Below are 13,008 nucleotides of genomic sequence, written 5' to 3' on the forward strand. Positions count from 1 at the left end.
GAACATTAACTATGAAATAATATCCTCTCTACTTTGAATGTGGTTTAAATGCTTATGATATGAAACCTGTCTACAACATAAGTAATTTAAAATCTATCACATGAGATACCTCCATTTAAACTGTGGTCCCAGTTTGGGGATACATTTGGCACATATATCACATTACATTAGGGTGTGTCGCTCTGCATGACACAATATAATTTGACAGACTCTTTATAACATGACAGATGCATTCCATTGTGTCGCAGATTTTAAGAACAACCACATCTTTTTCAGGAGTGGCTGCCATTCACCCATGAACCAGCTGTAGAGGCAGTAAGTCCTCATTATTAGCAGGTTGTAAAGCAGACAAACATAGGGTTTAGTAATGAGTCTGTTTTCCTTGTAAATGTCATTTAATACTTATAGAATACATTTAAGAAATGTAACCTGCTAAGTTATAGACTTTTGAGTTATCACTCCTTTCTAACTGGGTAAGAGATCTAAGCTACTATTTGCTAGCTCAAATACAGACCTGTTTGTTCATCCAGGTAGGAAAGGCATGGATTTAGTTTTCCCACTAACTTTTTATGAACTTGTCCAAGTTACCTAGCCTTGAATAATTGCAACAATAATTACTTTTTTAATGACATTTTAAGATGCTAAGTAGTGCAAAGTGCTTTGAGATGAAATTAATTCTCCAAGTGTTATATTTGAAATAGAATGAGCTAAAAATGTACAGCCTTAGTGTAATAGCACATCAAATACACATTGCAATGTCGCTAGTATGCACATCTGAATCCCCAATTGCATTTTTGTATTTGAGGTAGGACATATACACATCTTTCAAAAAACAGAATCCTCTGGCATACATGCATTCTCTTCACCTGTGTTGTACCTAGATTCTTCATGAACACTTATTATGGAAAAGCAGATTTCTAAAAGTTATGTTTTTGACTCTGCTCTCTTTGCACTCTTCCAAGTGGATCTCAGCTGTGCTGTCTTAACTCTCAATCCCAGGGGACAAGAGAGACAGCAGATGGGGTTAGGGCAGAGGGCTGAAGCATCTGACGGCAAACGGCCTGGTTGTTGAGTGGAAGCTGTGAGCGTCAGGAAGCTACTTTTCCCCTGAGAACCAACTAACCACTGAAGAAAGTTGAAAATGAGCCCTTTGAGAAACGCTATTAAAAGTAGTAAAAAATTGCAATTGTGCAGATGATGTGCTGCTGTGTGCTTATTCGGATGCTAATGAGTTTGACATTAGGGAACTCAGAGGGTTTACAGCTACTCCCTTATGTGATTCCATTCTTTATTGGCAATCTTTGAGAAAATAAATGGAAAATGTATTGCTAATAAATACATAACACGATAGGGTATTAGACAAAAAGCCGTTACTTTCAGAATTTAGAAAAGAGCTTTATTCACCAGTGTGACCATTTTTCCAGGATCTTTGTTTTAGATTAGTGTGTGGGAAACAAAGAGGAAAAAGCAGGTGGAAATCTTCAAAACTCTTTCTAGAACTGAGGGAGAAGTAAAATATTCAGAAAAAGATAATTCTAGGGTAAGCATATTTCTTTTCCAATAGCAGTAAAAAATGAGCTGGGAATTTTCAAGTTTTAATGCTACTTTTTCATTCTTACCTCAAAATCAATGATATGTCCTCCGACTTGAGAGAGTTACATATCTCCTCTTCTCCAAGGAAGTAGAATTACTGAAAATGAGTTAGAAAGTGATAGTCTGCAAAGGCCCTGGAAAAGAAGGGGTAATAGGAGGTCCAATCATTAAAGTAAGTTGATGGACAAACAAAATATCATCACTCACACTTAAAAATATCTTAATCCATCTCACTCCCTAAATCCCTTGAAAATTCTATTCCCCCAATCTCACTTTAATAAGAAGAATATGTAATGCATACATATATGTGGGTAAAAAGATCTTTTTCCAGTTTGATGAGTACAAGACACTGAATTTCAGAGTTTTCTCTCAAGTGCCAAATGGACTGAAAGCTGATTCCATTCTCAATCCCTTGGGCAAAAATAGAAACGATATGTTAGATGTATTATGACTGAATGTAAAATAAACAAAAGCTAAATTATTTCTTTAGAGAACACATTCAAGTATTAGTTTTAAAAACTTCAGTGTCTTTATTATTATTTTACTTTTGAGTACATCTGGATCTTTGTAAAAACTTATTAGTTCTAAAGTTAAGACGTTAAGGTAAAATTATCCTTCCTATTAACCAGATTTGTTCACCAAAAGACAAACATACTATACCTTTACAGAAAATGAAGAAATAGATTTGTTTTATATTAAGATGAATAAGTGATATCTGAAACACTAAAACTTTTATTCTAAATAGACTATTAGTAAAACTCTGGAGATAAGAATATTATTGAACTAGTTTACCAGTGTTTATTAGGACTGTTGCACTTTTACTTGCTTTACCTGATAGATATTGATAGATACATTTCTTTATTTTCCTTTTTTTATCTTAAGAGAATGCATGTCAGGATTTCTCACTAAAGCAGACAAGCAATCTTAGTCACTCTGAAGGACCGACGCATTCAAAATTGGCATACCATTGCACCTGTGAACAGAAAAAGGTGAGGGAGAAAATGTTTCTTTTTATTAGAAAATAGATCTCACAGAAATCAAATTTAATAGAAATCTTTCTAGAAGCATTTTTGTTTATAATGTTAACTGTTTCTTTTGACTTGCTTTGTGAGAAATAGTTTGCTGTGTTGAATTTAGAAATTTGGTAGTTGTTAACAGTATAATGAAATGAATATATATTTTAAAATATGAAATGAATACATTCCCTGGATCTACACTTCTACATATTGATTCATGTTGTTTTTTCACAAATGTTTACCCTTAAGCTTTCATCAAAACAGTACTTTTATTTGAGTTTTAGTCAACAAGTTTAGGGAAATTAGTTCTATCAAATACTATATCAAATTTGGTAATTGTTTAAAGTTAAAAAAAAGGCATAGTTATTATGACTTTTGTTGATTATTATCATGGACAATTTACAAAAGACTGAGAAGCACATTTTCTAGTTTAAAAAACTCAATATAAAGTACTCCCATGTTTGTTAAGGAAGTATTTTTTAAATTCTAAACATATTTTGTAATAGGTATAGCTCAGAAAATATCTTTATGAAATAAAAGGGAACACTTTAAATAGTATTTATAGTGAGTTGCTTTTTGAAGTGGAAAATTATGCAAAGAAATAGATACTGGTGAATTCTTATAGCAAAAGGCTGCCAGTTACTCCTTAGTTTCATAATGCTATGATTCTGCCCTCTAATGCCTTGGTAAAGCAGACTAATAGAAATCCTTGGCACATGTTAGTTACCTAAGGGAATAATGGAACTATTTGCTGTAGTCGTTTGGCAAAAGGACATAAACATATGGCTTTAGTCTATATTCAGCCTTGCCAGTTGTGCAAAGTTGCATGGATGAGGTATACAACAGCAGCGACAACTCAGATCAGAAATGAGACTCACAATAAATCATCCTCATTACAAAGCTATCCAGACTTCTCTCTGTTCTAAGGTTTCTTTCATTGCGAATATATTTTCAAGTGACTGTAGTAAATCCCCTCTGAAGAACATCTTACTCGTTATAAAGCATATGTAATACTTGATCTTCAGGAACAGTTCTATCAGAGATGGATTATATTTATGAGATCTCAAATAGAATTTACTTTTTACTTTAGATTTAACATTTATATTAGAGAGACAAAAAGGAATAAAGAAGTGGAGGTGACATGCATTGAGGGTAATCACATCCAGGGCTTTCAACTTTCTTGTGAACTATAAAGAACAGACAGTACTACAAGGAAGAGAATAAAGAAGAGAAAATGAACCAAAGTTCAGAAGGCTATAAATACCTTGATAAATAATAATTTTAAAATTATGCTTTTCATAGTAAGTTTAAGGAGATATTTAAATCCCTCTCTACCCTCAATAACATTTTGCATCACCACCTTGCTAAAATGTTATCATTTTTCTGGAGCTATTAATAAATGTATAGAAAAGAAAGGAAAACAGAAATCAATAAGGTGAAAATAAAAACTGAAGATATATTTAATCACCATATTCCTGAAAAACATTTTTGTTACAATTTGTTGCAATACTCCAAATCTATATTTTTCTTTGTTATTTATGACTTGGAATCAGAACTTATCTTCATGCTGTTCTTCTTGTGTAAAGGGATTTTTTTTTCTTATCCAGAACCAATGTTTAAAATAAAATCATGCCCAAATTATCAAAAGCAAGAGAATCAGTAGTGGCTGCTTTGTTCTTCAATCTAGCCAAACTTAATGCCAAGGTATTGGCATCACCTGGCTGTTTCATTTTCTAGGCTTTAGCCTTTTCCAACTTTCAGTGTTTCTCTTTGTCATTTTTGCAAAATTTTGGCATTAAAAAACGAAATATGTACCAAGGACAAAAGGGCTCCTCATGGAAAGGAATGCATATGATCCTTTCTATCCAGTGATAACAGGCATTATTCCTATGCTTACCATGAATTCTCCTGATTGAAAATAATAACTCACAAAGAATGATAAGAAATGATACGAACTATTTTGTCATTAAAGGTATTACCTGGGTGATTTATCATCACATTTTTTGAAGAAAAGTTATTCAAATTAAATATGTGTGAAGAACTTTTAAATGAATATTATTGTGTATATATACATATATTTATTAGACAAAACTTAAGTTAATCATATATAACATCCACACATAGGAAATATTTGTAAAATGATTATTCATACATTTGCTGGATAACATTTGGTTTAACTATAGATATAAATTATAGATAAATGTATATGACTTTCACAAAGTACCTCTCAAAATCATGTGACTATAAAAGCTTATCATACAAGTATGCATTTTAATGTATTATCTAGAACTCTTCTTAAATTCAGGTTTGTGAGCCCATATGGGATCTCGGAACTGAATGTGAGTGAGAGTCACAAAATCATGATTTATTATTAGTAAATGTTTGATTTGTATAACTATTTTATATACCTATATACCTGAGGTCACATTAAAAACTTTTCAGATGAAAAGGAGTCACTAAGTGAAAAAATTTAAGAAGCCTTGATCTAGAAGGTAGTCTCCTTTTGGATGGGGACTTTTCTTTATAACTTTGTGTTCCCAGGGCCAAATGTACTACTTCACACACATGGAGATAGATATTGTGTGTATACATGAATACACACATATGTGTTTATATGCAAATATATGCACATATACTTAATTTTAAAGAATTTCTTGGTATAATAGTGACTACTTCAAACACACTAAGTGAATACTTGGTATTATGGTGAAAAGTGAGTAACTTTAAGCAATTTGTAGTCAATATGTTTTGTAAAGTATTTAATGATTAAAAGACAAACGAAAAGTCAAATTTTTCTTTCACTAATGACAATTAATTTTGGAAGTGAATTATCATTAGTGAATGGGAAGCAAATTAATATAGATAAAACAGGGGGACTCTTTCTAATTGTTTTATCTAGTTTCCTTCACTTTTGATAAGTGAAGGTTATCACTTCACGATGATATGCACAAGGGAAAAATGATTTCAGACTTTCAGGTATATGAATTCCTAGATGATTTGGGCTTTAAAATTGTATGTATATATGTGTATATGTATTTATGTATAGATTCAAATTATTTTCTCACTTTAAGCATACTTCCTAGGCCAGTCATAGTGTCTCACATATAGTGACTGACTGATTTAAATATTTTTAAACTTTTCATTATAGATATATTTAAATATTTTAATAAGCTTTAAACTTCAATTAATATTGAGTTATATTTATAGATATAGATATTAAGTTTCCATACTCCCTCCTTAAATATATGATATAATCATTAAATTTAAAACATATCTTTTCTTCCTGACCTAGTTTAAGGTAGAGACTTTTTAGGGCTTCCATTCACATCTCTCCTTTTCCAAATGAGGAAACTGAGACACAAAAAGCTTTAGTAATTTGCTTATTTTTTTTAAGCACTAAATGGCGATATCATTTTTTTCTATCCTTACTACTCTACTTTTTTTTTAACGATTTCCCTCCTTTTATTATAAAAATAAAGTTATATTATAAATGAAGTTATAAATATAACTTTATTATATTTTTCATTCATTTTTGTTATCTCCTTTGTTTCTGATCTTTTTTCCCATCTTTCATTTATACCTTTCCTTGGATACATGTATTTTAGAATAAATCTATTGTAGTAATATACCAATAGGTTCAAACAAGAACTACTTTACTTTAAAAAAAAAAAAAAGTAACATTTTTGTTCAGGTTCATGGAAGAGGTAAAATAGATCTGGTGATTCCCTGTCTAGATAAGGTATAAATTCCCAATGTCCTAAGTCTTCATTGCTCCACTGATGAGACCTTTTCTCTAACATTGACTAGTTCAAATATCTGAGTTCTATCCTAGGATTTGACTTTTAAAGTGGGTAGACAAAGAGAGTGGAGATATATAAAGATATAAATGAAGTTCCTTTTATAACCACGCGGAATCATATAGCCTCACCAAAGAGCCATATACATCAAAGAACTTGTGTCATATGGAGATGCAGAACAATTCAGACACACAGACTGATATAGAGTCTGAAACAGACATACACTGAGACCTGAGACCTGGATGAGATCCAGCATATATGTACAGATTGCCTTCCAGAAAAGAAAGAGCTATCAACAAACAAAAATGAAATGTGGAAGAACCAGCATTAAAAGGAGAAAATGTGGAGGAATAACACGGACTTTTTACTGTTCTAGGATTATGAGTCATGTAGGCTGTGAGATTACTTGATTACTTATCCTCCCTAAAGTCTTACCTCTTACATGAAAGTATCACCCAGGATATTCTATGTACAGTCCAGATGGCTGTATAGGCCCCTGGAGTAATATAGTCTCACTAGAAGAGGAGGTTGCTGGACCTCCTGGCACCCTTAAGTTCTTAAGTTCTTTCTATTTAGTGTGTGTGTGTGTGTGTGTGTGTGTGTGTGTGTGTGTGTGTGGATCAGGGTGAGGGAGAAGAAAATCTTGGTAATAGATTAAATATAGATCCTTGGGGAAGCAAGAAGTCCACTGAATAGTGAAAGGGAGTTTCCTTGAGTCTTTATGAGTTCGTGTAAGTCCTATGTGTTTTTTGTCAGGTTAAATAAAATCTGTCCTGTAGTCAATGTTTTGTTGGCCTGCACGTTTGCTTGAGAGCTAAGGTTCCATTAGGAGACCTGAGGCAAATTCTAATATTTCCAGAGAAAACCTTAGGTCAGGGCAGGAGTCAAAGATATGTATTTAGAGAAATCCTCAAGGTGAACCAGACAGACATGAATACAAAACAGCTTTTCTGCAGTGATATGGACAATGGAATACATTCTCCTATTTTAAAATTCATCTCTCAGTGAAGTCATAATTTCTAATAAAAAGAAATCCTAAAAATTAAGATTTTTTTTGTAATTTTTATATCCACATGAAAAAATGGATTCCAGTAAATATATTTTAACAAAGCTAGAATGATTCAATTTATGCCAATGATAATACAGAGGACTAACTAATCTTAACTAGCTATATATTCAAACCAGGGTATGAAGTACATGAAAAACTTTAATATTAGAGAAGAGTTTTATGTAAAGTGGATTATGTTAAGCCACTATTTTGAATAAAGAAATGAGTTGATCAGTTTTTTACTAAATTTATTATATTATCAATAATCAAGGTTTAAAATGGGAACAATAAAATATAAAATATTTCTTCATATTCTTTTTGCTATATTATGTAGGGTTTCTGTGTCATGTAATAATTGAATACTTTTTTGTAATCTGCAAGAATGTATAAGAAAGACTTTCACCGATGTTTAACTGTTTGTAACATTAATATGCCTACTCTAATGAAGTAATTTCTACTTCAGTGAACATTTATAAGATGTTTTATTCTCTTATTTTTTTTTTCAAAATGAGATCCACAATTCTCCCAATGGGAAAACAGGAAAGTCCATGAGAAAGAGATAAAGAATTTTCAGGAATTTTCATTTCTATTTGCTGATTTCTCAGATACCCAAGGTTGGTTTTTTTTTTAAACTGATATCTTGAAAAGAGATAAACTCAGATTGTAGTTATCAAAAGGTACCATGCAACATATTTTGAATATTTCTATTTATCAACAAGCTGCATGACAGTTGGAAACTAGAATTACCAGTTTTCTTGTTTTTATAGAGTGATAGAAAGAGGTAAGGTCCAATTAATACATCATATTTTGTGAACTCAAACTAGTTTGATCTCTTTTCTGTAAACTCTACCTCAGTTAAATATAAAAGGTTTTAATTTCATGAATGAGTTTTTATTTTTATTTGAATATATATTCAACACCTAGAGGACAATGGCTCACCAAAATACAATTATGAAACCAGTATTCTGTGCACAATACAAATGGAAAGCCATGAATATTTATGCATTACTTCCATTGACTTTAATAGGAAGGTCGCTGCATGGGATGATGGCAGAATAGTCTGGCGTCTTGATAGCTAAACTTAAAAAAAAAATTAGATTAAAACTATTGAAAGATTACATTTAAATGTATTTAGGTAACATTTATTTGTATGTATCAGCCCTCTTTATACCCTATGCTTCAATTTTGGAAAAGAACTCATTGATTTAATCTTCGCTTATTTCTTAGAGACTGCTTTTGGAGAGTTAATAGCACCTGTGTGGCTATATAGTATTAGGCTCATGTTGTGTTGATTTTGCCCCACGGGAACAGTTTTCTCCAAAATATTTCATGGTCCTCTCCATTTTAACTCTCATATGATCCAGATCGCTCTTAATCTAGTTATTCATTTAGTACATGGGGGGTGGGGGAGTTACATGATTTGAACCACTTTATATGCAACAGAGATACTCATGGGAGGAGGATGATTTCAATGCAATGCTTCCTATCCTTAGTAAGCCTAGTCTTTTTAATCCTAGGCTGTTTCAACATCTGTCATAAATTTATGTGGTTTTCAAAGAGGGAAATTGATAAGAAAAAAAATTACCTATGTTGCTTTTATTGTTGTTCTCTCCTTGCTGGATTTTTAAAAAATATTCAATACAATGAACCCTGTTATTTGGATTAAAGTAACTGCTGCTTAGTGAGAGCCGTGAACACTTTTTGTTTCATAATTTTAAAACCAGCACTATGATTGGTGTGGTATTTATTATGAAATGATGACAAAAGAGTACCAGTGGTTTTAATAGTTTTAGCTTATAAGAGCTGTTGTTAATTTTGTCTGTAGAGTTGCAGGTGAAATAATGCACAATGGATAAATAGTCTATATTGGTTTAACTGAACATAATATATAGTGTGTTCTGGAGTTGTTTGTCTCAATAGACTATAGTAATCAAAAGTAATGAACCTATTATGTGCAGGACCTTGGAGAGCGTAGAATGGCAGTAAAAGTGTGGCACATAAAAGGTTTATTAAAGGAAATTAAAGTCCATCATTGCCACACCTGCTCCCCTATTATAAGTCTATGGCAGGTCAGTGCCTTCAATCACAACTCAGCATCAGAGAACAGAGACACGTTTCCCATTACCATTGCAGTCACATTGCATACAGCCTATTCTCAGTATTTAAGGATGGGAACAACTGAAGTGAACCTTCTGCCTCTGGTTTTCAGACACAAAAAAAACTAACTCATGTTTAAGAATTTCATCTGCTAAAATATAGCTATGACTTCACTTAATAAAACATTGAAGTGTATTTGTAGCGTGGAAGACACTGGTCAGCAAGATAGATATCTTTCTTCCTCCAATCTACATGCAAAAATAATTATTTGAATAATATTTGCATTGTACTTGGGCATGTTTTGAAGTCTCTTATGAAGAAGTTTTTTTTCTTTTAAACTTTACATTGTCATATTTCATCTCATTCAAAAGTCAGCGTTATGGTTAACTAAACAATCATTTCCCAGTTTTCTAGTAGAATTCTATGTGGTAATTTGCTCTTCTTGTTATGTTTGATATGATAGTATTTTTTTCTTTGAAATAATAGAATGTTTCAGAAAGAGCTAAGAAGGATCAAGTATACAATATCTGGTAAAATACAGAAAAGTCTTCGAAAAAATTTTTTTTAGATTTCTATGGTCATGAGAACCATTGTGATTCAGATAATAACTGAATTTTTCTCACAGAATTGCTTGAATCATCAATAAACACTTGTGGACAACAGAATAGAATTTACCTTTAGTAGCTGTTCTTTCTCATTTGTCGATTCAATGAATAATTCTTTTATAAGCTATGGATTGTTAGGAGAGTCATATATATGACAATCCTAATATCCAAAGGACATGCTGACTATCCTAAAGCTATGTGTGTGTTATGTAGATAGTTATTATATATGTTATCATATGTACCTAAATGTATATACATAATATACAAACATGTATAGATATGTCTTCAAGCCAGAATACATTCTCTTTTTCATTACAACTTTCACAATATATCAATATATAATTATGCACTGGATTTTGATCAGTGAAAAAGGAGGTGAATTTAAGATTTTGTGTTAATGTTACAGATGGATGCAGATGCTGAAGATAAAAGGCTGCATACTCGCTCAAAAGGAACCAAGGGTGAGTTAGCAAGCAGGTTCCATGACATCGTGCCCATAACACCATGAGATATGGTTATTCTTATGCTAGGTCCCTAATGTGTAGTCAGAGTATACATAACTTCCTCAGGGCTCCTTTTTTTAATCAAGCCAGGACATAGGCTGCTGGCATTGAGAGACAAAATGCTATTAGCTAGGAGTTAAAGAGGATAGAAAAGTCCACAGAAACGCATGATGTTTGACAGTTGGGAAAACAACATAGAGAATGAAGTTAGGCATCATATGAAACAATATAATGTTAAGCACTGAAAGTATGCTTCAGTGAGACCTTCCAAAATGTTATGGTCGCCTTTAATAGTCTGATGAAAGTGCAGGGTTTTTTTTTCCCAATTCATTGCCATAACAGGTTTTAATTTTATGTTACCTAGTTTAGTGGTTTCCAGTCTAAACTTAGTCCCAGCAAAAAGAGACTATTTGTTTTTTGACTAGCCCCTCTGGGATTTTTCAGCAGCTCTGCAAAGTAATGTTTGAAAGGTTTAACTTGCCGGTTAGCCCTCTCTTTTTGTAAGCAACAGATGGTAATGTAATATTGAAATATAAACAGGCCCTTGATGATCTAAACATCTGGAAAGCAAGATTGACTAGCATTATAACCCCTCAAGGAAAATAACTTTTTATTATAATTAGTAATATTTTTTGTGACCCTTAATTCTAAGTGGAAAACTTGATGCTCAGAATGGCATGTAAGAGGATAAGCAAAGGAGATCCATTGCTTCTAGATAGAATCATTCTTCAATTTTAGTTTCTCTGGCTAAGAAAATGGACAATAGTACTTGCAACAAAACAATCACATTTTAAAATTTTTTTGAGAACATTAGATTAAAATTGCTAGCAAATGAAATGTTTTTTTTTAATTATCTACCTATTTTATTATTTAACTAAAGGTGGTAACTCATATTCAAGCAAAATCCAGAACAACAGAATCAGAAAAAAATAAGCTCAAAGCAGATTTACAAATTTTTCAGTTTGCCATGACAACCAAAGTGTAGGGTCACCAGCAATTGAGACCTGGAATTTTCTTTACTCAAACAAAAATTTTTTATTTTATATACTTTTCTAATTTGAGTTCCAGGGATTTTAAAAAATGCACCAAGGATATAAGTAGAGAATATTTTTATGGACCATTATATATGAGGTACAGAGTTCCTGAACATTAAACTTTTTATCTCAAAATTCATACATTAATAATATACTAAAATTTAAGAGAACAAAATGAGATATGCTTTCCAGGCATTTGGATTGGTGCTCTCATCAGAACAGCCATAAGTTCAATGAGCTGGATTTTTTGGTTTAGCTTCTAAAAGACATACTATTATTGCAGGTTATTTGGATTGCAAAGTGTGAAAAGTGAATTTTCTCATCTGAAATTTAATTTGGACTTCATTTTCACATACACAGACACACACAGAGACACAGACACACACAGAGACACATACACACACACACACACACACACACACACACACACACACACTTAAACAAGAATGATCTCCCAGATGTGAAATAAATGTCTTTGCTAGTGCTACAAAAATACTCTTTAAAACCACTTGTTATCTGCTAATCTGCTATTTATCCTTGTATGAGCAGGTATTGATAAATACTAATTTTCTACATTCCCATCTCAAAATCTGTCACCAAGTCAAAGATTTTCCTTTACATTTCCTAATTTTTCAAAGATTATTTCTATCGCCCCGCCTGAAGTTTTTTACTTTCTTCTCTTACAGACAGTTAATTTGTTCTGGGAATTATTTGCACAATGAAATTTTGCCATTCACAATACAAGTATATGTTTAGTGTCAAACTGTTACCTACAATTTCTTAGAGTAATACTTTGTTCTTAATGGTTACTAAAGACCAAGCAAAACTCATGACAAGAAATTTCTGTCACAAATCATTTGATTACTTTATTAAATTGTAGTGCATATATATATATATATATATATATATATATATATACATATACACACATACACACTGGACAAATAACTTAACCTTTCAACCAAGGCAACTCTCAGAGAATTAATGAAAATGATCTATTTCATACCTACTACAAACTGCAGAAGAGTTATACTAGTCAAAAGAGAGTTTCTACACTAGAGGTTATCCTTCACTGATGAAAATATAGCTCTATAAAATGTACAGACTCATTCTCTGAACCTTTTTTTTCCCCTATATATCTTTCTGTAAGTCTTTTTCCACACACATATCTTTCTGTGTTTATGTGCACAAAGATATGTGTATATCTACATAAGTGACATCTTGTTATGGTCTATAATGTTTTAGCTCATTTGATTCTTACAATATGCTTCAAAATAGGCACTTAAGTATTAATATAATTATCCCAATGTAAAGA

At 31.9% G+C, this 13,008-nt stretch overlaps 1 protein-coding gene across 1 annotated transcript in view; it reads left to right on the forward strand.

Annotated features, from left to right (window-relative positions):
- The window catches only part of ST18 (ST18 C2H2C-type zinc finger transcription factor), a 140,852-nt gene that overhangs the window by 7,345 nt on the left and 120,499 nt on the right, over positions 1-13,008 (forward strand). Inside the window, exons 2-3 of the mRNA XM_051970209.1 lie at positions 2,476-2,582; positions 10,563-10,617. Coding sequence (XP_051826169.1) covers positions 10,563-10,617 — 55 coding nt within the window. The 5' untranslated portion in view covers positions 2,476-2,582. The remainder of the gene's footprint in view (positions 1-2,475; positions 2,583-10,562; positions 10,618-13,008) is intronic.

Source organism: Antechinus flavipes, chromosome 1 (genome assembly GCF_016432865.1).
Source record: "Antechinus flavipes isolate AdamAnt ecotype Samford, QLD, Australia chromosome 1, AdamAnt_v2, whole genome shotgun sequence".
Taxonomy (NCBI): domain Eukaryota; kingdom Metazoa; phylum Chordata; class Mammalia; order Dasyuromorphia; family Dasyuridae; genus Antechinus; species Antechinus flavipes.